Here is a 26,136-nt window from a genome sequence, read left to right as displayed (position 1 = left end):
CATTTAGTAAGTGTCTACATTTTTATAAACATAGTCCTTCAAAACCTCAGTGCAAATTTTTTAGTACATTCTTTGGGGTGAAAATTGTCTTTTTGGCTAAGTGACATAATAAATGCCAGCACTTCATGCTAGGAAACTGTGGAGGACTAACTAGATTGAAGACTTCCTACATCTTCGTTAATCACTGTTACAATATATGCAATGTGAAAACTAACTTCACCCGTGAAAATTTGCCAAGAAGTCACAAAATCCCTGCATGTATTTAAAACAGCCTTTTAAAAAGAAGATAAGCCTACTCACTGTTCTGCACAGCTCCCCTTTCTAAGTACACATGCATGAGGATGGGTATGACAGACGGCAGAGGATGAGAAAACCAAGAGTCTGCACTATGCCTACACTTATCATGGTATCCAAACTATCAACAGAGCATTCTGAATGAAACACAAAAACTGTCATATTCTAAGCCATATTAATTATTCAGCAAGTGAAGGAAATACAGCGTATTTTGGAGCCTCTCTCTACACCCTTCTCGGAAGTCACAAGCAGCCCGCAGGGAAAGCGCTCAAAGCCCGGAGTATGGTGGCTGTTTATCCGTCAATGCTGAGCACCACAATATTGCTATTATTTGTAGTAGTAATTCTAATTTTGTCTTATCTACCTAAAGGTTGCACAAACAAACCTCCCCCCCAACTTAAATTCCCATTTATGGCATAACATTTTCTACATGAGGCTCCGCATCTACGCGAGGCGTGTTTCAGATTCTCGCACAACCTTGCCACCGAATTGCAGTTACACCCCTGCCTCTTCGCTGCCTTCGCTTGCCTCCGAGACGACAGTCACTAATTCTGTTTACATCGCAGGGTCTCTCCTTCGAAAGGACAGGACCGCGCTCCTTGAGCGGGGCAGCACAAACCCACAAACCGCGGTCCTGCCGCTCGGCCCCGGCCCCGGGAGGGTGCGCGGGACAGAGGCGGAGGCGGCCGGGGCCGAGAGGGGCGCGGAGCGGGGAGCGCAGCGGGGCCGCCGCCTCTCGCCTCTCGCCGGGGGCTGCGCGGGCCCGGCCCCGGCCCCGGCCCCGGCCCCGGCCCCGGCGCGGCCCGGGAGAGCAGCGCTCGCACCGAGGCGCTCCGCTCCGCGGCCTCCGTCGGGGGGAGCGGTAAGTGCTTGTGTGTGTCCCGCAGTTGTTTCACTCCGAAGGAGCGGGGCGTGGGTTCGCAGAAAGGAAAGCGGAGGGGTGGGGGCGTGATGGATCCCCGGCAAAAGCTCTCCCAGCCCGCAGGATGAGCCCTGACAAGAGAGATTTGGCAAGTTCCTCTCCCCCTCGGGTTTCACTTTTTTTTCTTTTCCCTCCCCCTCCTATTTGTCTCATTGTTAGAGGATTACACGCGCTTCAGGTTACACCCGGAGAGGGCAGGGGGGAAGCAGCCGCTCCTTTCCCTCCCCGCACAATATCTATATTGCCATTAACCAGTTCTTCATATTTGGGGCAAACCGGAGACACGGGGCGGAAAACACGAACGCAACAGAGGGAAGGGATCCCCAGTGATGTCAGCCCCGAGGAACTTGGCTGTCGTGGCAGGGCTGTCTCGGGGAACCATCCCGCAGCTTCTGCCCAGGTTTCCCTTTCTGTGGCAGCGACCCAGGTGCGCGCTCAGCCCGGCCACGGGCGGGCACCGCGCAGGAGCAGCGCGGGGACCCGCCGGTGGCTGCTCGGCTTCGGACAGAGGCCGGACCTGGCCGGAACCCCTCTCCCTCGCTACCCCGGCGGCTGCGACACGGGGAGAGCAGAGGGAACGCTAGGGGAGGGATGCCCGGGTGTCCCCTCGCTCGCAGGGCGCTCCGGGCGGCCGCTCCCAGGCGTGCGGGACGGCGCCGGCAGCCGCCCGGGCTCGGCGCCCCGCTCGCGCCTCAGCCCCTCCGTCCCGGCGCTGCAGCCCGCGGCTCCCCGGCACCGGCAGACACCCGACACCGCCGCGCGCTCATTGGCCAGCGCCGCTGGCCACGCCCCCCTGCCCGCGGCGACTCAGGGGGCGGTTCGGCCCGCCGACCGCCGATAGCTGGTGCTGATTGGTAAGAAGGCGCTGTCAGTCACGTTGAGGGACGGGCCGCTCCGCGGCTGAGGCCCCGCCCCCTTGCCCTCATTGATATTATCGGCGCGCGGCGCGGGCGGCCGGGCTGCAGTCGGGGCTGGCGGGCGGCCGGCCCGGTGCGGGAGCCGGGCAGCGGCGCGGAGGCGGAGGAGAAGGAGGCGAAAGAGAGAAAGGCAGCCTGGAGGGAGGGAGCGCCGAGCCACAGACTAGCACAGCAAATTCTCCACCGTCCTCTAGCACCCACCAAGCGGCGGCAGTGGCAGTGTCTAGGAATAGAGAGCTAGAAATATATAATCACCCCGCTCCTGCACCATGGCTTTCCAAAGTAGGCTCCCTTCTTGGATTATTTTGTGCTCCGTCTGGCTGTTCCGCTTTGCACACACGGGGGAGGCACAGGCTGCAAAAGAAGGTAAGGTGATGCGGAAAACAAAAAGTTTGAGCTTATTTATTGCTTTTGCCCACGAAGTCTGTTTGATGGCTCAGTAGGGGAGCTTTCTGCCCCTGCCAGCTGCTTATCAGCCCCCCTCTCAGGAAAAAAAATAAATAAAAAATACTTTTTAGTGAGGTGGGAGGGAGAAAAAAGCACGGCATTCACTGGGGGCTGTGCGTGTGTATGTGTGAGGGACCGGGACAACTGCCTTTGCTCCCAGGAATGAGGCTTGCGAGGCATTCGCACGTGAGGGGAGGAACGGGACCGGGAGAGCTCCCGGCCCGGGTATCCCGGGTGTCCGTGCCGGGGAGCGTCGCTCTCCCGTGCCAGCCCTGCTCCTGCCGAGGAGACGCGGGGAGGGCGGCTTGCCTCGCCGCTCCCTGGGCAGGGGCTGAGGGCCGAGTTCCGGGGCTCGGGACGCTCTGGGAGGCGAGGCAGAGCGCGGGGCTGGGGCTGCGGGGCGCTCCCCGCCGGGGGCCTGCGGCGCTCCGGCTCAGGGGGCCGGGCACACACCGCGGGCAGGAGCGTCGGGGTGCCCTTGGGCACGTCCCAGCCGTGCAGGCTGGACATGTGTTTAGAGGATACATACGGCCCGGCTTAGTGTGCCTGCAGTGTGTGTGCTCTCCCCCGGCATCGCTGGAGAGAGGTTTAGGCTTCTTACACCCTCTGCGTAGCACAGCGGAGCTTCCCCGCTCTCGTCAGTCCTATACTGGTGTCTGTGTAAGGCGCACCCCGCGCATTTGTTTCCCCCGCGCACGGAGACAAATCAGTCAGTTTTGTATCAGAGGCTGATGGAGGTGTTTAAAATCAATTCACAAAGCCCATCTGGGAGTCTCTTTTTTCACGCTGAGAAAATCCGGAATGATTTAAAGGAGCGCCCTGCTCGCGCTTGACAGCCGAAGGCGAAGGTCCGTCTCCATCTTCGGGGGGGGGAATGAAGACACACACGACATGACATGGAAAGGGGAAGGCAGGGCATTTTCGGTGCCTCTGCATATGTATGCGTTTGGGGTTCCCTCCCCCCCGCCTCAGCTGGATGCGTCAGTATTTTTCATTAAACCTCTGGCATGCAATAAAATATCATTTGGAGCTTTAAAAAAATCCCTCAATTAAAATGTGCTCTGCCCTTAAAAGACGAAGTCGATGGCGAGATTAGAGAGGGGAAGAAGAAGGAGCCTTTCCGTGGCAGCATTTCGAAAGTTTATTCGGAGGGGCTGTGAAGCACAGAAGCCCTCCCGCGGGGAGCACGAAGCAGTAGCCATGGGGTGGGAGAGGAGAAGCGCCGGGCGGTGGCCGGGGAGGGTGCGGGCTGCCTGCCCCGCTCTGCCCTTCGGAGGGCTTGCTCCGTGCTCGGAGCTGCGCCGGTGCTTCCCGCTGGTAGCCTATCCCGGCTTTTCCTGTGTGATACGTGGTGGGTGGTCATATATGCATCTGTACCTATGAGCGTGCGTGTATAATGTCTGTATATTCGGGGAAAATCACCTAGCCAAAGGAGGGTCAGGAGGAGGCGAGCGGCAGACAGGGATTGATAGCGGCTACCTGCTGCAAGCGCAGAAAACTCTCGCGGAAAAAAGAGCGAGTTAAAAAAAAAAAAAAAAAACAAAACCAAAACCAACAAAACAAACCCAAAACAAAATAACAACAACAAAAAAGTAACTTTGCAGCTTCACCGCTGGCCCCGCCGGTGGTGGCAGCAGCCCCGCGTGGTTTCCTACCCCTCCCCGCTGGGTACGGAAAAGGGATGGGAGGGGTAAAAGGCTGGAAAGTTTTCCGAGTTTCCTTTCTGTAGCTCAGTAGAAGCCGCGGTGAGATGCTAGAGAGGAACGGGGCAGGGTCCGTCTGTCTCTCTAAGCGAGAAAGTGGCCGCGGTACCTGCGGAGCCTCTGCCAGCGGCCAGCACCCTCGGGTGCAGCGCGGACACGGGGAGCGGGCTGTCCAACGGGGGAGCGGGCTGTCTGTCCCTCGCTCCGTGCCTGCGGGAGCTCGGGGCTCCCTTCTGGGGCCGCTGTCCCGGCGCTTCCTCCAAAGCCGCGGCTGTCGGTCGGGGCTGTGGCGCGGAGCTCCGCCGCGGCTCTCCACCAAGGCCCGCTCCTCGGCGCGGGGGCGCGGCCGCCCCGCCTGCGCGCAGCTCCGCGCAGCGCCGGAGCCCCAGCGCGGCTCCCCGCGGAGGCGAGAGCCTGCTCCCCGCCTGCCGGAGCTCCGCTGAGCCCATTGCCCGCGGCCGCGCTCAGCCCGCCGCCTCTCCGCCTCCTCTGGCGCTGCGCAGCTTCCCGCGGAGGGAGCGCGCGGAGCCCCGGTGCGCTCCCGGTGCGCTCCCGGTGACGCTGCGGAGCCCCGGCGCGCTCCCGGCGCGCTCCCGGCGCGCTCCCGGCGCGCTCCCGGCGCGCTCCCGGTGACGCTGCGGAGCCCCGGTGCGCTCCCGGCGCGCTCCCGGCGCGCTCCCGGTGACACCGCGGAGCCCCGGCGCCGGCCCCCGCACCGCTATCGCTGCCCGCGCTGCTGAGCGAGCCGTGAGAGCCGCGGGTCGCCCCCCGCAGGGAGCAGCCACGGGCTTGGGAAGCTCTTCCCCGGTAACTCTGGATGCCAGAAGGAACGCCACGATCTCTTTACAAGGGGTGTTTGCTGAGCAGGGGTTTCTGTGTTGGGGTTTCTTTTCGTTTGTTTCTTTGTGAGTTTTCTTTTTGTTTGTTTTGTTTGCTTGTTATCTTTTCTTTCTCTGATGTGCTCACCCGTTGCTACGTGATGGAGAATTACTGCCAAATAAAAAGTATAATGAATTGCAGCCGAAGCCTGCTGGTGCTGAAACGGTTAAATTTTTGGTGGTACCTTTTTTTTCCAGGACCATTATAAATGTTCTTGTTTAACAAGCCGCCGCGTACACCACCTGCTTTTCTATAGAAAGTGTTACAAAGTAAAGCCCCTTGAATCCAACCTTAATGACATAAGCAGGTAATCTTTCTAGAGGAAGGCTATCAAACTTCCTTAATGAGTAGTTCCACTTCATTACTGAAATACAGGCCTTGAAGCTACCTTTTTGTGTTCAGCTAACATTCCATGTATTGCTGAATGAATTTTTAGGCATCTTTTTAGTAATTCACTGTAACTTTGTATTAAATTCTCCTTGGAGAAAGGGCCAAAGCTAGAATTAAAACTGTTTTGTTAGACCTGCAAAAGTTGCTTCAAGTTACAGTCTTAAGTCACACATCTAAATATCTTAGACAGCACAGAAATGCTGTGTATGAAGTTATAAATAGCCTATTAGCTAAAGGTATATGGAGTAGCTTCAAATTAGGAATGCTACTAAGGAGCTGGTTTATTAGGCTGTGATTAACCACTTTTGGAGGTAGGGTTACATTTAGCTGAAAATAGTTGTGGTGCTGCTAGAACTGATGTCTTTCTGTATATAAATGTCACTATAATGTGAAGATTTTAGGATGCTATTACCATAAAGTGAATTAGTCTGATTTTGTGTATGCGAGGTGTAATTGCAGAGTCTTTTATTTTCTGTATTCCTGGTCGTCATTTATTTGCAGAATTATTGCTATTACCTGTGAAATAAAAATACTTGTGAAAGGATTTTTGTTTTGACACTCAAAAAAGATCATTGCTTTTTCAATGTGGCTCTCAGCGAGGTATAGACTGGTCCTGTATAAAACAGCTTGGAAATGTGTTGAAATGTCTGTGTGCTTTAAGCTGATTGTAATGACCAGCATATGGAAAATGTCCTTATGAAAAAGGAGAGGGAGGGAGCATGCATCTTAATGACTGATTAATAGCACTTCAGAGCACTAAAAACCCCTCACTTTGTTTTAAGCAATGAAATTGTAAAGATTTATGTATTTACTCTTATGTATAAGCAGATATGTGTATCTGCTTCTATGTGAATGGTAGACGATCATTTGTCTGTTTACAAATAAATAGCTGGTTGGTGTTGCAGCTAATTTTTTTAACAATAGGAAAAAGAAATATTAATCCGTACAAAAATTATGTTAATTCTATCACTTTTTAAAATTTGTCTTTTGTTCCTTAGTTTTAAATCCCCCCGTGTTATGTTTAACAAGCTGTGGATTTTCATTTTTTTCCCTTTTTTTAGTAATACTGCTGGACTCTAAAGCACAACAGACAGAGTTGGAATGGATTTCCTCTCCTCCCAATGGGGTAAGTACTGCAGGCAAAACTTAATTTCCTAAAGATGAGTGGTCAGTTTATCGAAGCGGTTGAAAGACCTGCTTTAAACTAGTCCCCCTCATATTTCTCTCAGTAGTCACACCAAGTGTTTATGGTTTCTTCATTTTCAGAATGAAACTTCAGGTTACACTGTACAAATGTACAAGCCAATTAAAAGCAAGTGGCTCTTTGGAAACTTTTGTTACTTTTTTGTTTTGTAGTGTATTTCTTTGTGCTGTACAAAGGATTACACTGTATATTTGTAACACAATATTTTAAATCACTTTTTTTTCTTCCCTTACTAACAACAGATCTGCTTCTGTGTGGAAACTTTCTAAAAATATGTTTTTCATTTTCTGTAGAATGGGTGATCATAAATTTGTTTACGATGTTTTCTTTGTAATTGAATAGCACAGATTGAAGTGCTCTAAAATAAAAATATTTATACTGCAGATGTGTTTGAAATGACATTCCAAACTTGAAACATCCCCAAGCCTTGAGGAGCTTGATATCTGGAACTAGGCATGAATTATGTGGTTAAGGCCACCTCCAGCTTGTGTACAAATTAATCTTTTGGCATTCTATTAAATGTACCATTGTAAATTACACCATTATAAAAATGAGATGTTTAGAAACATCAGTTTTATTGTCTTATTTATTATATATGTAAAGTTGGAAAATCCTGCTTTCAGTCTGAATTAAAAGTGTTATAAAAACTTCCTCAAGCCTCGAGGAAGAACATTTTCAGAAAGATATAATGGATATATTGTCCTATCTTAACTCAGTCCTACATGAACTTAGTCTGACAAATCATAAATTACATGGACAGTTCTTGCTCATGGGCACAGTCTTGCTGAATCTGTTGTGATGCCTTGCATGAACAAGAACTTGGGGGATCAGTCCCTTAATCTGCAGTTCATTAAGAAATCTGGAGCCAGAAGAGCGTGAAGTGTGAGTGGGGATATAAAAGTGTAACAAATCCTTTAAATAAGAAGAATGAAAATGTGGAAGTGTCTTTCTTTAAAAGCAAGATTGTAGTATCAATACAAGCATAAACTGGGAACTGATCTGAGGGCTTCAGAGGGAATGTAACACGGGCTCAGTGTGCATGATGGCCAACAACCTCAGCATTAGGGTTTTGCACTGATTAAAGCCTTTGCCAGAGGAGTTTGGAAGATTACCTTGGTGGCACTTCTATTAAGCTAACCTGTAGATAATGAAAGACATGTCAGCACGTGTTGCACATCATCATACTGAAAGATGAGAGTCCAGTTCAACAAATAGTGAAAAGCGAGTTTCAGAGGTAGAAGTGAATTTCAATGACAAATTAAAAGTGAATCAAAACTAATTGCTAGATTTGCATGTGTGGAAGTGTTCAGAAAAAGTTGTCTGTGAATTAACATAAAAGTACCATTTTAATAATGTAATTTTGAAAATAAATGTTTTTATAATTTTAATTACTGAATTATTTACTATGCAATAAAGACTTCATGGGAATGAGCACAGAAAATTTTGAAAGAAACTACTGCTTAATCACAGTAGAGAATATATCAGTCAGACACTCGTTAAATGCCTCATTCAACTGCAAATGCTACATTTAATGCTGTTAGGATAACGAAGAAGTTAAAATACCATAAATTGAAACCAATAGAACAGGGCATATTCAAACAGATTTGCATGTATAGCACCATATTTTGCAGTAAGACAAAGAAAAGTGGAGTTTTCTTTCTGTGAAATTGTTCACTATAAGAAAACTTCAATGAATGGTGACCTCACCTGCCATAGGTGAAAACATCTTGAAGTACTGATTTATTTTTTGCTACAGACACTCTGATTGCATAATTGCATCAAAATCACATTTCCCTAATTTTTTTGCTTTGGCAAAATATGGAAAAATAGTTCCAGTGCTTAATGCTAGGGATCAGAAAAAGTAGTGGTTCTTGTGTGAAATGTATTATTTCCCTTGATTGTTAAAATAAGAATCTCTTTGATGCCAGCTAGTCTCATGTAGTAGGATTTTGACTCTGAGAAAACTCATTTGCGTTGTATTACGAAGACTAGGTTGATTTTGTAAAATGTATTTTGTTTGTTGCCTTTTCTTATTTGTTTGTTGCTTTTTTTGAGGAGAAATGGGAATTTGTTTTGGTGGAGCAATCTACATCAAAACTCAAGGAGACAGAGTTTGTTGTGTGATGCATGAGAGTCACTTCCATGTCAAAGATGGAATTCATTGTCTTACTGAATAGCTCCTTGCAGAATCTGGCTTGGTCTTTTAAGGGAAGATTGCTTGCACAAGATAAAATATAAAACAAAAAAAAACCCCAAAACCATCTCAAAGAAACCTCAAAGGACATAGCATTACCTGGCAAAATTTTAGACTTTATGCCTTTTTTGTCAACTTGATGGGATTTTTTTTTTAATGGGGAGATGTTTTTTATTATCGTAATCTAGCCAAAACCCTCTCAGTCCAGGGTCCTGTTTTTTCTAGCTCTCATAGAGGTGAAAGAAATTACTCATTCAGCTCTAATAAATCTGTTATGAAGATGGACATTCTTTTGTTCAGAGGTTAATACTGTTCCATATGCAATCACTTCGGTTAACTCCATGAGCATTTAATAATCTATTTCAATAATTTAATTCCATATGCATATAATACATAACACTGTATATATCTCATCTATATTAACTGTAGGTCCTTGAAATGCGCTTTGATATTTACAACTTCTGTGCATTTCAGCATCTGCAGCTGTGATGTATTTTGTGGTGATAACTTCCAGCATCAATTCAGCCACAAAAATCTGTTTTTTCCTGAAACAGACAACAACGTGAAAATGGTCTCATTTGCTGTCAAACAGGCTTGCAGGGCAATGTGCACTGTGTGGCTCCTGATGTGGGAAGCCAATGCCTTCCGTGCTCGGTTGCCGGCATGGGGAATGTCAGTGGATGCTCTCTCCTGCAGAGGGGCCGACTGTACGAGTCCCACCGAGCACTTGAGCATGTGCTTACCATTAAGCTCATAAGTACAGTCACTGATCTTAGGCGTGAGCTTAAGTGCGTTATTGACACAGGTCCAGAGGGCTGAGTGCCATCCGGAGAAGCCATGGCTGCCTGTATCCTGGGGGGACGACAGCTCACCCCCTCCTCTAATTTACCACAGCCGCAGTTTCTGCAGGCACTGAAACGTTACAAGAAATGTGGAAAAAGGTGAGAGAGGAGGATTGTTTTGGTTACACCTGGGCAGATCTGCCCGGTTGATTTCAGCGCAAGGTTTGCCATTGCTGGAGGTGCAAATTCCCACGCTACCAAAGGCTGTTAAAGACTCTGGGATTGTTAAAGGCTTACCAGCTCGTTACACAGTTGGTAACCTAAAGAGAGAGAATCAACAAAACTCAGGCTTTGAACCAGAGAGCTTTCAGTCATACAGGCTGTTTGTAATTCTGTATGTAGTCTCATGGTTCATTGGAACTCCCAGCTGAATGAATGAACCCTTCCAATAGGGTTGCAGCCCCTGGACAAACAGTGGCTTACTTACGTTTTCAGTTTGTAAATAAAGCAGAAGGTACGCTGAAAGAAAGGGAGACAACTAAAATGTTTTCTTTCTTTCAGAATTTTAATTCTGTCAATTTTCTCTTGCCCTCTTTCTATGCCACTTCGATCACATAGGGTGAGAATCATCTGACTCATGAGTTTCAGGACCTGATCCCATGCTTTCTATACAACTGCAAGTTTCACTGGAAGCTGTATATGCACGAGTTTTATGTACTTTAATGCTAAGTAATTTCAGTTTCTAAGATTTCACTAACATTAGGTTTCTTTGGAAGAGAAGCTGCCTCACACCTTTTGGTCTTTGGTCACTCAAAAACCATTGTGACATTAAAGAAATCTGTGTGAGCGCAGGGTGAAATCAGAGCTTGGTATGCTAAACAGCCTTTTCTGAAGCCCATTTCAACTATGCCAATGATATGACAATGATTTTTAGAAGTTGTATGTGGGAAAAACATAAAGGAAGAGAGAGCCAACTCCTGCATTAATATATATTTCTTCATTTAGGTGCCTAACAGTATTTTTAACAATTTACTGTTAAAAAGAAGGGAAATGTGAGTTGTGCAAAACTTTTTTAAATACTCAGTAGTTACAACTGGTGATATACTTCTTGTTTATTACTAACTGTTTGTTATCATTTTAGTGGGAAGAAATTAGTGGACTGGATGAAAACTACACTCCTATACGAACATACCAGGTATGCCAGGTGATGGAATCAAACCAAAACAACTGGCTTCGGACTAACTGGATTGCAAAAAGCAATGCACAAAGGATTTTTGTAGAACTGAAATTCACTCTGAGGGATTGTAACAGTCTTCCTGGAGTTCTGGGGACTTGTAAAGAAACTTTTAACTTGTATTATTATGAAACAGACTACGACACTGGCAGGAGTATCCGAGAAAACCAATATGTAAAAATAGACACTATTGCAGCAGATGAAAGTTTTACCCAGGGTGATCTTGGGGAGAGAAAAATGAAACTTAACACAGAGGTGAGAGAAATTGGACCTTTGTCCAAAAAAGGATTCTATCTTGCGTTTCAGGACGTAGGGGCCTGCATTGCTTTGGTCTCTGTCAAAGTCTACTACAAGAAGTGCTGGTCCATCATTGAGAACTTAGCTATTTTTCCTGACACAGTGACTGGCTCAGAGTTTTCCTCTTTAGTTGAAGTGCGAGGAACTTGTGTCAGCAGCGCGGAGGAGGAGGCGGAGAACGCGCCGAAGATGCACTGTAGCGCGGAGGGAGAGTGGCTAGTGCCTATTGGAAAGTGTATCTGCAAGGCAGGATACCAGCAGAAAGGAGACACCTGTGAACGTAAGTGAACCACAGCTTGCTGTAAATTGTAGGTCATGATCTACCAGATTTTTATGTTGTGGTTGGTTTTTTTTTTTTTTTTTGTTTTTTTTTTCTTCTTTTAAAGAGAAATGCATCATCAGTCTGCTTTTAAAGTCTTCAGATCCTCAATCTGTGAAGTTCATGCTGGTTAATCTAAATCAGTCAGTCTGTCTGATTATGAAAATCAGTGCTTGCACAATGCAGTTTTAAATTTAAAGAAAAAGGTTGAAGTCGTAAGTATAAAGATAGGTTCGGGACTAAAATTATTAACTGATTAATGTGTTTCTTGTACCTTTTGGTAAGGCTGAGTAAATCATACCTATCGCAGAACATTGTAGCAATCACATCAGGTATGAGTAGGTAAACAGTTTGTTCTTTCACATAATTATAAGGAAGCTAAAATGGATGTAGTAGACAAAATGAGTGTGGTTAGTAAGGGGAAGAATATACCCAAAATCAAAACTGAGCTAGAGGTTTGTGTCAAGTGTGTAAAACTAAATGCAAGACAGGTATTTCAAATAGAATATCAAACTTTCAGAATAAAGTATGATATCCTTTCTATTATTTTTTTTTTTGCACAAAACTCTCTCTAAAGTTTTTGCTTTCAGTTGAATCATTGTGATAATTTTAAAATACTAGCAGATCAGGGACTTGCAGTACAGAGTTGTATTTCCTGATTCATGACTAATTCAGTTAACCGTGTTCCTAGAATTATACTTACCCCTAGCCTTGCTGTTACTGGGGCTATAGGCATAAGACATTTCTGCTTAGCATGAGAAAAAATATTTTATTGTCTTTACTTCCAGTGAGAACAAGAGAATCTGCAGTTTGTTTGGTACAAGGTCTATCATTTTTGTCACAAGATGATACAAGGAGTTCTATCACCATTTGTTTATTGCAAGATAGGCAGATGTTAGTTGATGAGAAATACTGTAAGTGAAAAAGTTGAAGAGCCCCCACAAATCTGTGAAGAGGAGAAATTTACATCATCTCAAAAACAAAGCTGGCAGTGCTCACTAAGTCTGAGGTGCCTCAGTCTGATGAGGACTTCAGAAACTGTAGAGGATTTGGGACATCCTAAAAAAAAGTAAATGAGTCTCTTTATTAATAGTTTGTCCACATGAAAAAACACAGTTCTGCTTTTGACGAGTTCCTATGAGGAAATTCAGGAGAAGGTGAAGTGAGTGGAGTTGATCTGAGGTCTTTGTAGCTCCACACAAATCTTTCATTGTTCTGTTGGGAAAGGATGAAGTCTTAAACACTGCAGAGGGTGATCTCATTAGGAGTAATTGTAATGTGAAAAACTGCCCCGGCAAAACAGTTCAGTAGACTGTATTAGAGGTCTGTTAAAAATATTAAGTGCTGTGTCCTGTAGAAGTCTGTGTTGAGGTTTTAGATTTTTTTTCTGAGTGACTGATTTTTTTCCTTTTTATAGTTAATTTGCTCTTGATTACAGACCTAGTTATCTTTGATGTAATTAATATACTAATTTTATTTGACTTTCAATAAGGGAGAGAAAATATCCCAAAAAAGCCCATGTATTTTAGGAAGGGAGTGGGGGACATGAGCTGAGTGAGCCTGGCAGGGATGGATAGAGAAGAAATTGATGTTTGGTGACTGGAATTCAAGTAACCTGTTTTTTGAACAGGCTTCCTAATTTCTAACCGCGCTGATGTTGACAAAAGAATTAAACGATAACTTGCACTTGAGCCTGGTGGCGCGCTCATTTGCAAGAACATTTCCTATTTTTGGCTTGCTTCCAAAGCAATCGCTAGGAGAGCACGCTACTCTGGAAGCAGTCCAGAGGATCATTTATGGTATTTTTCCTCTTTTCTTTCAGTGATCCTGTTAAGAGTTTCAAAACAAACTCTGGCCCCGTACTGAGGCAGGCTGGTGTGTTGGAGAGGGAAAGGGCGGCGGGCAGGCGAGGCGGCAGCTCCGAGTCAGACCCAGCTGGGTGACGGTGGCACACGCTTGTGGTTGTGTCCCTGTGTCCTGTCTGGGCTGGGGATGGCATTGAGTGTGATCAGCTGTGTGGTGACCGATAACGCAGCTGGCACACTGATACGGCGTCTGTGGCAGATATTGAGAGGAACTTATGTGTGCATTGACACTAATGCAGCTGGCTATCTGTTACTGTCAAGCTGTGTAACAGATCAAGAGGAAGCAAGGTGCTGTGTGCTTCCTTAACCCAGAGCTTTTGTGGCCCTGTCTGAGGGCTCACTTCTGCAAATACTTTGTACCTGGCATGCTGTGTGACTTCTTTGGGACTGCTCAGGGCAGAAAGTATTGTGCTCTGTCAGGATGGGCAGACGTCTGTGATTCTTCTCTCACACTTGCTAAAGCTCTGCTGAATTAGCACAGTAGGATTGTCTTTTAAAGATACAGAATAATGCCTTACCTGTTGTAGCAAAGGCACAAGTAGATGACCACATTGTAGTTCCAAATATCTCTTCAGCCTGTAACTCAGCAGGGATTTTCATTTGTGTTATGCTAGCTTGATTGGCTGTCTGTGATTGAATAATGTGTTCCTTTTGCATACATGTCCTCTCCTGTTTGTGAAATTTATTGAGTTCACATACTAAAACAATTGAATTTTGATTTATACACAACTCTGCACTGGATGCATTTATTTTTATTTTTTTTTTAATGAATGTAAGTAACTTGTAGTGCTTGGAAGGATAAGGAAGAAAACAATAGTGAGTGGTGAAACACGTAACCTGGAAAATAAGGTCCCCTGTGTTCCCTCTTCATTGCTTGATCTTTCAAACTGAGTTTTTATTCTTTTTTTTTTCCTTTTGAATGTACACCGATTACTTCTCAGTGTACAAGTGCCAAAGAATCCTTGTGACCTCAGTGGTCCAAAACATACGTAAGAGAGCCAAATTTCAGAGAGCTCACAAATGCAATTTAAAGCAAAATCTTAAAGCTGTGTGAAACAAACATGAGAACATGAGGACACCAGGTGAGCCTCTGAACTTTCAGCTGCAGATTGTTTTGCTTATGTGCAAGGAGACTCTTTCCTGAGTGTTGATCCTAGATCTGATGGTGCGTAGCACTAGACTTAGCTGTGGAAATTGTACATTTTAAATTATTATCTTGAAGGGTACCTAGCAGCAGTACCAGAAAGGTACTTACATGTATTTACTTCTTCTAACACTATGTATTGCATCTACTGTGGAAAAAATCCCCATGCAGTCAACCAAAAAACCATCATCCAACCAAGCAACAAAACCCCAGCCACAAAAAGCCAATGGACTTCTCGGTAACTGTGGTGGACTCCCGATAGGTCTAGCTTGGACTTTTCTCACAGTGGAGTTCATTTGGTATGTTATGCATGTAAAGGAATACACTGTGATCAGTGATTGATACTTGAAGGTGAAAATAATTCTATGAGAGCTCCTACTATAATGTATTTTCCATCTGTTTCATGTTAGTTGGGGGTGGAGAGGGAGAGAATTAAGTTTATTCAATCAGAGCAGTAGAGTGATATTTCAGAAGGTATGAAGCTTCTCTTAATATTACTGAACTGAGAAATTGCGTGAATCACTGGTCACCAAGTCCAAAAAATCAAATTCCTAGGGAAAGCCAAATGGATGCATTTTACTGTTAAACCTATTATGATACGGTATGCATTAGCAGTTGTTTTATTGGCCTCCAAATGAGGAGGGGATTATAGCTATTTGTACATTTTGTCTTGGTGAGGTAAAAAGGGAGCTACAGGCTTCTCTTTCCAAACTTTGTCAAGTGCCATACACTGTGCCAAAGAGCAAGCTGCATCTGTTCCTGCTCTTTTTTCTTTTTGGGACAAACATTTTATCTCTTTGCTTTGTTAGATATTACTTGATAACAGATCCAGAAACTGAATTTGCCTTATGTGCAATGTATTTGTGGTAAAGTATGTGTGGTTGCGGGGTTTGTTTTTCTTTGGGTTTTTTGTTTTATTTTTTTGGTGTTTATTTTTCCCCTTGGTTTTCATTTTTTTTTCTTTCTTGTGTGTTTTCTTTTTTAATGTTACTCCATTTAGGAGTTTATGTGCCACACATTTATTAATAGAGGACAGTGAATTAAGATGGGAATGTGAATAAGTTGTAATTAAAACAAATATTACTATGCTTCCCAAAAGCCCAGGTTGCACATATTGTGAATTGGGTGTAGAGTTCAGCTCAGGGTGTGTGTCACAGAAGATGTGGGTGACCTGCAACTTAAGTAAACTATGCTGACATTCCTGCATTTTCAACTTGAAAATTTTTTGCTTTGTGAAGATGGGGAAAATGGTAGAAAACTTTTCAATGGCATTTATATCATCAGGACTTTAAATGTTTCCTCTTTTGAAGAAGAGTTACCTTTCTTCCAGAATTACTCTAGGGAAGAGAATGTAATTAGTTTCAGCTAATTGAACCTGAGCAGAGAATGAGGGTATCTCTGTGTCACTGAGTCTTGTCATTTTCTCAGAAGCCCGTAGAAGTTCAACACTAGAGCATCTATCTCCTTCTCTTTTTATTCCCTAACATATTAAATAAGATTTCTGTTTCTTTTTAAAAAAAAAGGCCAGTGGGATATGATATCAGGCACCACATACAGCTGAATATTAACTATTTGATTAAAAAAAAAGTTTAAAAGGTAGGTATCTTTGCAAAGGATTCTAGCAGGGTTCAGGAAAATAAACTAGATACTTTAAAGTGAAAGTAAGACCTTTTAGCTAGATGGTCAGAATTACTGAAGATGCTTCTAGCATGAAATAGCTTTAATTTCTGCTTCAAGCCCCCTTTTATAATTTGTAGAAAGTTGAATGGTTTGGCTATCATTCACCCTATAGTCTTCTGACTTCCCTTCTTGTCAGGGAGGTGTGGTACAAATATATATTTTCCTGCTATGTCTTCCTTTCAAAACAGTCTAGTGTTCATAAAGAGGATGGTTTTTACAAATTTATTTGTCTCTCTTATGTAATTTGGATTTCTTTGACGTACTTTGTTCATGTTCTTCAGCTGCTTTCTGGATGTGAAAGCACAGGGGATAGAAAGGGAAAGGAGCTATGTCCACTGTTAAACATGATCTTTTTGCAAGTATTTTCCAAATGAAGTAACACAAAATGGCTGGTGTTCTCGCTGGCCAGGACTGGCCATTCCCTGAAACAAACTGATGCCTTCATGCTTCATAAAATCTGTTTCAGGTCTCTTCTGTGTTGTCTTTTGGCCCTAAGACACAATCGATTTTATGTAGCATTGCTTTCCCTGAAGTATCTCAATTAGTTTGATTAGTCTGATTATAGGGCGTCACAGTTTCGTGATACAACGTTCTCTCCCAAATGTGACAAAGAGATGGGAGAAGTAAAATTATGAGAAGTCAAAGCGATAAGTAATGAAGGCAGCCAAAACCATCTAGTTTTCATTGATAATGCCATCAGAGTGCTCCTTAAAATGAATTAACTGCAGAGCTACTGACAGGTTTAGTTCCCAATAAGCTGGCAGCTTTGCTCCAGAAGAACTGAAAGAGGTGAAATTGCAGATGCAAATGGGCAATCAGGAGCCCACATCCTGGAAGTGGGGTTGTTGGATAATGGAATTGAATGTAGGGCTCTTTCTCTCTCCAGCCTCTTCTCCTCTGCCCTCTGGCCTGCCCCTCTTCCCAGCTTCAGCTGTCTCCAGGAATTCATTTCAGTTTTGCATTTTACTTGAGGTTTGATGAATACGAATTTCTTCAACTAAATTTGCTGCATGGCTGTTGTTTGGGTTTTTTTGGTCAGATCAACTGCTGTGCACAGATTTTGAAATGAAAACAAAACAAGCAATGAAATTGAAGAGAATTTTAGTAATATCTCCTTTAGTTACAGGAGAAGCACTAAAGCTGTCTGTTTTACGGGTCTGGGATGCCACTGCTGGATTAGCTACGGTTGCTCAACAGCTGGGCCATTAACTCCTGAGCCATAAAGTGTATCTGCTGTTTGTTCTAAATGAAGCTTTAGTTGGTATTTACAAGTGGAATCTCATCCTGTCGAGTCTGTTGCCCAAACCATACGTTTTGCTTCTCAAGCAAACTTTCCTGCCCAGAAATCTTTTGTGAAGGGTGCAATAGGCGTCTAACGGCTTTGCTATCATTTTCTAAGTATAAACAAATTTTCCTACATGAAAAAGAATCTGCTTGCTTGGAAATTCTGAGAGGGTTTTTTGATTTGTTTGTTTTGGTGTGGGTTTTTTGGTTTTGTCCAGGGTTTCTGTTAACCTCTCAGAATTAGCCACTAAAAATAAATCAAAGTATTTTTCAATTTCTGAGTACAAATGGGAGAAGTCACATATAATCCTCATTAGGAGTTTCATAAGTGTACATGCATTCCATTGAATATGGCTATTAGCTTTTTAAGAAAAAGTGAAGCAAAACCTATCCAGAAAACAAGGCTTCAGGAACTGAGAAAATAAAATAGTAGGTTACAGAGAAACTGAAAGTAGGGATCAATTAATGGAACAACTGATCACAGAAAAGAGAAGAACATGTTAATAACTACTTACCTAATTACTTCATGTATCTGTAAAACATCTATTATATCTGTGGTGAAATGCTATTGAAAGTTGTTCAAGAAGGCTGTAGTTCAAAGTATAAATTTTTCTTTGAAAATAAGGAAACCTAAGGGCTGAATTTGCGGTTTTTATTTAAGAAGTGAGACAACCATATGGCAAGATCTATGTTTGGAGCTGAAGCTGAAAAAAAAAAGGAAATTATGTGGGCAAAAAATGTGGGCAAAATGTTTGGTTAACTAGACTAGGTTTTGAATTTTGATGCATCTGTAACTTCCTCTGTTATTGTGAAAATATTTGCTCCTCAGCAACAGTTCCTATATATTAAGCAGTATTAAATCCTTAAGAATATATTTCTGTTTTTATTTGAGAAAGTGTGGAGATAGTTTTAGTGTAAGTTTTCAGTTAATATGCTTGTACTGTAGAGTAAAAGTTTTAGTGTAAGTTTTCAGTTAATATGCTTGTACTGTAGAGTAAGAAGTTAATTCTTGCTGCTTGACTTAGCTGGCTTGCCGTGCACTGTGCAAGCTCTGTCTGCAATGCTAATTTAGTTATTACAAACAATAAGTTTTACAGAGTTTATCACAACAAACTGTGTGTATTGACACTTTTTAGATTGAAAACAAATAAAACATATTCAAATTATTATCTTTAAAGTCAAAATGGATTTTTGAAGTTTAATATTAAGCTATAAAAGTTATATACATATAACTTAATTGTGTTGTTTTTGCCTCTCCTAGAGGTACTATAAGTATTACTTCTATAAAAAAAACTTAAGACTGCAACCAAATTGAGAGTAAAACAGTTTTTAGGAGTTTCCTTTTCGAAGAATTAGAAAAGAATATTCAGGGAGCTTATTAAAAGCCAAGCACTTGACGGGAAGAAAATGTAGATGATTTCTACTGTAATCCTTCACAGAGTGCTGTGGCATCAAAGAGAATCAAAAAAAGGGCAGGTTCACTATTTAGGTCAGCATTACCTGTCTTTAATTTCATAAAAAAAAAGAACCTATTTACAGAATGGTGTGTCTAATTTCTTCTGTAGCATAGTATTATTGTGCAAACAGCAGCAGTAGCAAATGCATTTAAGGCATTTTTATTTAAGACATTCGAGAGAGAAGCTTTTATCCCTGTGCACTTCCTAATCTTTGTGCTGCTGCTGTCTGTCACAGTGAGCTCTCTTGCACCTAATAATAATGAAAAATATATGTTCTATGTGGAAGTGAATAGTATCCAGTTAATAGTTCACAGCAGACACTGTGGTAATCTTGTGTTTCATTTCTTGCTCTCAGACACGTCAGCAATGTGTGCCTGGTGGCTCTGGTGAAAGTATTTTTGTATACATTTCCATTCATGACTGCTTCTGACATCACAGTCTCCCTAAAAAACACGACACACCAACAAAAAGGAGAGTGTTTGTTAAATACGTAACACTTTTTTCCTTCTATTTTTCTTCATTAAGAAGAGATTTTCCATTTAGGAAAAATTATCTCCTTGACCGTATATTCTCTTTGGAAAATTTTGCTTAATATCAAGCCAATTTATAAGTCTAATTCAGAGTAGCAAAGGCAACCAAGTATAAAACTTGCATGCAGTAAGGATTGGGCTCAAATACTGTATTTCTTGAGTTTATATCCTGTCAGGGCATGTATTTGTACATTTTTATTTAGCTGGGTGGCCCCGCTGCTTGTCTTAAGGAGGATAAAGTTGCTCAGATCTCCAACAAACATCAGGGTTTTTTACCCAGGGTAATTTGATACTTTAATCTCGTAATTTTCATGATTTGGGTTAGTTACATGTGTCTCTTGGCAAGACATGGCTCTCCTGCAATAATAGTACCAAGCATTTTATCCAGTAAAAGTCTAATTAACTGCAATTGTTAATATCATCTGATACCAGTGCATACCTCAAATGTGTGTGATTGATGGGAAAAAGAGGGAAGTACATGATTGAGAAACATAATTACTGTTAATATTTTGCAATGCATTTAGTATACATGAATGCAAAAGTTATTTTTTGTTACAATTGTGAAGTACACTAAGGCTTTAGAGAGGCTGGACTAAGTCTACAGCAGGCTGGCTGCTGCTATTTTTTTTTTTATAAAACAAAATTCTGATACTATGTATTACCATAAAAAACATACTGAGAAAGTGTAAAAATGCGGTTTCTACTTTTCACTAAACAAGTTATAAGTGTTTTAAGGAGGTAATGCCTAATGCAGGAAACTATCTGTAGAATTGCAGGCTGGGGCACAATCACCAGAATTTAATGGAAAGAATCCTATTAACTTAATGAGGGTAACATCATATGTTGATGTTTTCCTACTGAGGAAAGTGCTAAAGCTTTAGGTAAGTGTAAGCATATACTTAAACTTGAAACTTCTACATTGATGAAACAAATTTAAATGAATGCTTTATTAGAATTTTAGGAATTGCAATATTGTGCTGCTATAAATGTATACAGAGAAGTGAATATAAACAGGACCCTAAAACTCCACTGATGGTACATTTCCCAGTGGTGAAATATATAATCTCTAGCATAATTAGTGGCTATAACTTGTTATTATTCTTTCCTTGCATGTAGTGAGTGTGATGTGCCATGGAGTGTGAGCACCAGATGACTGGTGTTCATTTTGCAGTGGATGGAGCGCAGTGGATTAAACTCATGTCAGGGGTCAGGTGGTGTTTAGGTGACTAAAGGGGTGTCCTCGTGTGGCCTCATATGGCTGCATGCATGTGACCTGCTGTACATCCATTTCCCTGTCTCACTGCATGTGTCCTCAGGGTGTGACTAAACTGCAAATGCCCCCCGAGAGTTGGTAGAGCTAATTTTTTCTCAAATGACCATGCATACGCTTTATTTCCAGTCTTATAACATATTGTACACAACATATTATGCACATATTGTGCATATTTTCCTATGGAAGTCTAGACCCATTTGTAGGAGAGGGCAGGTTATCCTTCATCCACTTCTGATGGACCATCAAAATAAAACTCGGGAGTTGTATGGAGCTTGTATTAATGACCTGATCCACTTGACCTGAAAAGTTGAAATAACAAGGGACCTCCAATCCTCCAAATCCCTCAGTTTACCAGCTAATGTTAATTTGTGGGTAGTAAACATAGAATTTTTTTAACTTCCTGATTGTACCAGGTTGGGTTTGTTTTTTTTTTTTTTGTTTTTTTTTAACTAAACTATTTAAATTGTTATATGGTTATATTTTGAGAAAAAATGATACATTTAACAAAAATGTGTGTGGTGCATATTTGAATCAATCAATTTGTGTCCACAGAGGGATATAGTTGGTGTTGAGAAACTCGTTAAATCTCTAATATAAAATATCGGAGCCCTTGCTTAGCTACCATGAAAATTCTTAAAGAATGTTGGCAACTGAGGCTTTGTAAGTGAAGTTTATTGAATTCCTAAAAGCGTGGCAGTTTGTGTGCCAAACGGCTCAGCTCTGTTAATGCTGGAACAAATTGCACGTTCAAAAATTTGTCTGTGGGACATGGTATGAGTGGGCAGCATGTGGCTGTGGTCCCTGGCCATATTTACATCATCTCACTCAACTCATGCTATCCAGGCTTAGGTCAATTACTCTTCTTGCTGAGGAGATTTTGAGCTTGAATCTCTTGCTTCAAATAGGGTATGCATGTCTCTTAACCAGCATGCAGTCACTGCTAGAAGGTTTTATTGACTACTGCTGAAACTTGTTCTTCTCGTAGTGCAGCACTTAGAGCCATTCATATGGAGTGACAGATTCCAATGCCTGAGGTTATGAGCTTTCTTTTTCATTTATTTGTTTATATATATAAATATATATAACACACAGACCTGTATATAAAATACAAACCATTTAATCTTCACTATTTGTGCTCTAGTGTTTCCAATGTTGACATAAATTTGTTTTGATTAATTATTTGCAGTGTATATATGTATGCATTTATTAGGTGAATGGTAGAACTGGAGAAAAAGTTCTACTGATTTTTATTCTTTTTTTGCTTATAAGAGTGATGTGTTTGTGTGTCAAAGCAAATGGAGATGTATTGATCTTTTCCCTTGTTTCTGTTAGAATGTATAGCTTTGTTTGAAGTCTTAAAACATCAAGTAAGAAAATGTAACTAGAAAGAAAAAGATTGTATGGAACAGATTTTTTTTTTCAAGATAATATTTGGTATTTTGTTTTTAATTTCTACATAGAGATAGTTTTGGGATGTGACTGGAATACTTTCAAAGAGATGGTATTCTTACTTGATTTTATTTTCTTGGATCAGGCCCATGATACAGCCTCTTAGCTGATATCAAGCATTGAATCTTAGATATTTGATTTCTCATGTTTCAAAATGTCAACGTATTTTTTCTTGATGGATTTATTTGCACAGTAAAGAAATGAAATAAATCTCCATTTTATTTTTTTGTTCAATTTCTTGAAAAGGTTTGTTCCATATCGGTAGCTCTTCAGGAAAAAATAACATTCAATATATTATTTACTGAGTATATTATGATTGTGACATTGTTCTGTGCAAGAGCACATTTGTCTGTTATACGGAGAAATTGAGAAATTGACATGTTTCAAAGCGTGGTCAGTTTTATTGGCACTAACTAGAAGAAAAGAGTAGTGATAAAGTCCTTCCAAATGATAACTACAGGAAATGGATATTGTTTTAACTGTTAGCAAATCCCAAAGCTTCACATTGTTGCCTAATTATCTCACCTATGGACATCTCAGTTGGATTTCATCTGCAGCCTGATGCTGGGAAGTGTAAAGTATCGTGCTTAAAATCATAATCAGGGCTGGAAATCATGTTCCCTTGTGCAGATGGAGTAGAATTCTCAATCTGTGATCTCTGACTGTCTCTTCTCTTTACTTAACACTTATAATTAGTTGCATGCCACCAAATTTTCTGATTAAAGGGCATAATTTTTTTGTCTTAATCATGTATGTGCTTGTCTGTCTGCTTTTGTTTGTCAGTTAAAATAAGTCTCTACTTGTCCTGTTATTGAAAACGTCTTGTCAGTGCAATTGCTAGTGAATAATACTGGTAAACAAGGGAGAGAAATGACATATTTTTAAAACAGTTTTTCTTTTCCCTGGGCAAATGTGACATAGGAAGAGACAATGACATACCTACTTTTGATCTTTTATCTTAAAGATTTTCTGTCATATTTAGAGCCACAGTCATTGTGTGCTGTGTATTATTGTTGTAAAAAATCATGTATCCAAGAAGATAAGATTCAAAATTCCATGACAAGTAGAGATGAATGGTTTTTAGAAAATAAAGCACAGGCTGATAGCACAAATGATGTGCAGTATCTGAGTAAGGGATTTTATTTCTCTCCTTAGTACAAGGACTAAATGAAAATGCAATACCTGTTCTCACAAAACAAACCCCACTTTTATAATTCTGCCATTTAAAGACATTCTATGTGTTTAAGCAGTGACAAGGGTATTCATTATTAATTAACATTCAGGAGATAACTGACTGTCAGTTGCCAGTCAGAGTGGAGCTTGGAAGAATGTTGACGTTGATTGATGGACATTGTTCTGGGACTATGCACAAACACCCTGCTCAGGTCATCTGAATACACAGAAACATTACAGATCAGCTCCCCATACACAGAAAGCTCGGGCTGTCCTTTCTGAAAGAAGGACATCCTTCTAGGTGTCCTAGACTCATTTGATTTTTAAGTTAAGCCTTCACTTTCCTGCACTGTGGACCTGCACAGTTAAGAAAAGTTCATTTTAGTGTGGTAAATATAGATTAAAAAGGTCGCTGTTCTGTTTCTGTTTATGATCGAGGTGCTTAAGCATTCAGCTTGAAGCAGTATTTTTTATGTTGCTTTTCGGAGTGCTATATGTGCTTACCTAATGGATATATACTAATGCAATTTTTTCCATGGGCGGAAGAGAATCCTCAGGCCCTAGTGTAAATTATTTTGAAATACAGAGATGGAAGAGGCGTTTCAATCTTGCTATCTCTATGATCTCTTCAGAAGTGAGTTTTAAACACCTGCAGTGATGCCAGCTGTGTGCATCTCCTGGAATCAGGAGTGTATTTAGATTCAGTGAAGTGGAGACACCCTTATGGCACCCTCACACCTCCTTTTACAGGGGGGTATAAGCAAGCTCTTGATGTGTCACATACCAGTTCCACACACCCTCAGCTGAGTGGCCTGTGTGTCTGAGCTCCTCCTGCTTCTTGTGCTGGGCACCTGCTCATACAGGGCTGGGAGTACTGAGCTAAAGAAACAGACTGTGGTGGTTTATGGCTGTAGAGGCTGTCAGGGAGGTGATGCTTTGCTGTGTGAGTGGACAGCCTGGCCATCAACATATGATAAGCACCTGCTTCACAGATACTTACTTTTCATCATTTTTCTCAATGATGAAAAATGTCTCATTTTTTCTCATTTTTTAATTTTTTTGAATATGCTTCCAAATATATCACAGTTATTAACTAAGACAGAGGGCGGCTCATTAAGGTGATTGAAAAGGAGAGCATGTGAATAGAGCCCTTTTCCTGTGATTATCCATGGAGGCAAAGCTCCTGTGCTCTATTACGTGACTCTGTAGGTTAAAAATTGGATCTGTCTCGTCTTCTTTAAAATCCCCGCAACTTCCAGCTTTGGGAGACATCGCAGTTCCACCCACTCCAGATGGAAGAAGCGTGCTGCTGGGAATCCCTTGCCAATCTCTGTCCCTGATAACAGTTTCTGAAGCATATTGGGGAAATCTGTTGAGAGCTGTTATCATTTCATACTTGTGTGCCAGTTTTCTTTCTCTGTTTCTTCCAAGTATCTGCTACTGGGGTTCCTTTATGCTTCTTTGGGGCTGGCAGGGTATTCCTGCAACGAGGCAGAGCTCCCTGCTTTTACCCAGTGGAAAAGGACACCACAAACATTTCTGTTGCAAAACTGCTTGTTTTCCCTTGGGTAAAATCTTGCTTGCTTTATTCATAAAAAAAAATAAATAATAATGAGTCCCTTGGGACTGCTTGTGAAAGTAAGAAAAACAGGAATTGGCCCCATGTCATAGCCATCTGTTATTAACTCAAAGAGCAAGGGCCCAGTCTTGCAGTCCTTGCTAAAAGCAGTTTGTTTAATAGGAATTACTAATATGAAAAATGTGTGTTTTCCTCATTACTGTGACAATATTCCCTTCCTGTAGTGGAAAAAAAGTCATCATGAATCTTGGTGTACAATCACACAATTACATTATTTTATATTGCAGTAGGCTGTATGCAATAAACATCTCATTCCAAGAAATATATGTATTGCTGTATTTTCAAAAATCACTTCAGCTACTTTCACACATTTTTTTCATAGTACATCTTTTTATTTTATGACTGAATTTTGACTGGGTTTTCTTTTCTACTGTTTTTATGACTGAGGTAAACATTTTTTATAATTTTTTTCATTTTTTATAGCAGCTCGTTTGAAAATGGTGCCATTTTTCCCTCTCCTTCAGAAGAGAATGTTTGATTTTTTTACTTGAATGTTTGATTTTTTTACTTGATGGATTCCCACACACTCTCCGATCCCCTCCCTCAATTATAAAAACAAGCGTTACTGGAGCACTGAAATAATTTGATCCATTTTCCATGCCATGTCATGGCAGAGAGGTAGTTTTGGTGGCTGTTACTTCCATTCATCTGTAGGATGAATTGCTAAGTTGGATTGCCTTTTTTTCCCCCAACTTTGTGACCTCCTCTGTATTCTGTATTTCTATCTTCATATTTAAGGGATTATTGCACACAATTCATTACGAACTCCATATTTCTGCAGAGGATCAGCTTGATGTCTTCCTGCCCATTTGTTTTTCTATCAGTTCTAGTCCTGAGAATTATGCCCAGTCCTTGCAAGGTAACTTGAGTGTTAAAAGGAGCATTTAATCCATGCTCCTTCACTTCTGGCCATGAATGTGTCAGGCAGAACAGGGGTTGCTGTAGTGCTGTTGGTTGGTGGCAGGCTGTGGTGCCTCTGAGGGTGCCTTTGAACCATCACTCTGGCACAGGGCACATGCAGCACAGCCCAGAATCTGGGAAAATATATAAATTATGATGG

At 41.9% G+C, this 26,136-nt stretch overlaps 1 protein-coding gene across 5 annotated transcripts in view; it reads left to right on the top strand.

Moving 5' to 3' along the window:
- The first annotated feature begins 2,197 nt into the window (after window positions 1–2,197).
- Window positions 2,198–26,136, top strand: part of EPHA7 (EPH receptor A7) — a 165,747-nt gene continuing 141,808 nt past the window's right edge. For all 5 annotated transcript variants that reach the window (XM_058021174.1, XM_058021177.1, XM_058021173.1 and 2 more), the window contains exons 1-3: window positions 2,198–2,499; window positions 6,614–6,678; window positions 10,874–11,543. In XM_058021174.1, the coding sequence (XP_057877157.1) occupies window positions 2,403–2,499; window positions 6,614–6,678; window positions 10,874–11,543 (832 nt within the window). In that variant the 5' untranslated portion in view covers window positions 2,198–2,402. The remainder of the gene's footprint in view (window positions 2,500–6,613; window positions 6,679–10,873; window positions 11,544–26,136) is intronic.

The sequence above is a fragment of the Melospiza georgiana genome, chromosome 3 (assembly GCF_028018845.1).
Source record: "Melospiza georgiana isolate bMelGeo1 chromosome 3, bMelGeo1.pri, whole genome shotgun sequence".
NCBI classification, from domain to species: domain Eukaryota; kingdom Metazoa; phylum Chordata; class Aves; order Passeriformes; family Passerellidae; genus Melospiza; species Melospiza georgiana.
The sequence above is the reverse complement of the archived record's forward strand: the minus strand, read 5'-3'. Positions and strand labels throughout refer to the sequence as shown.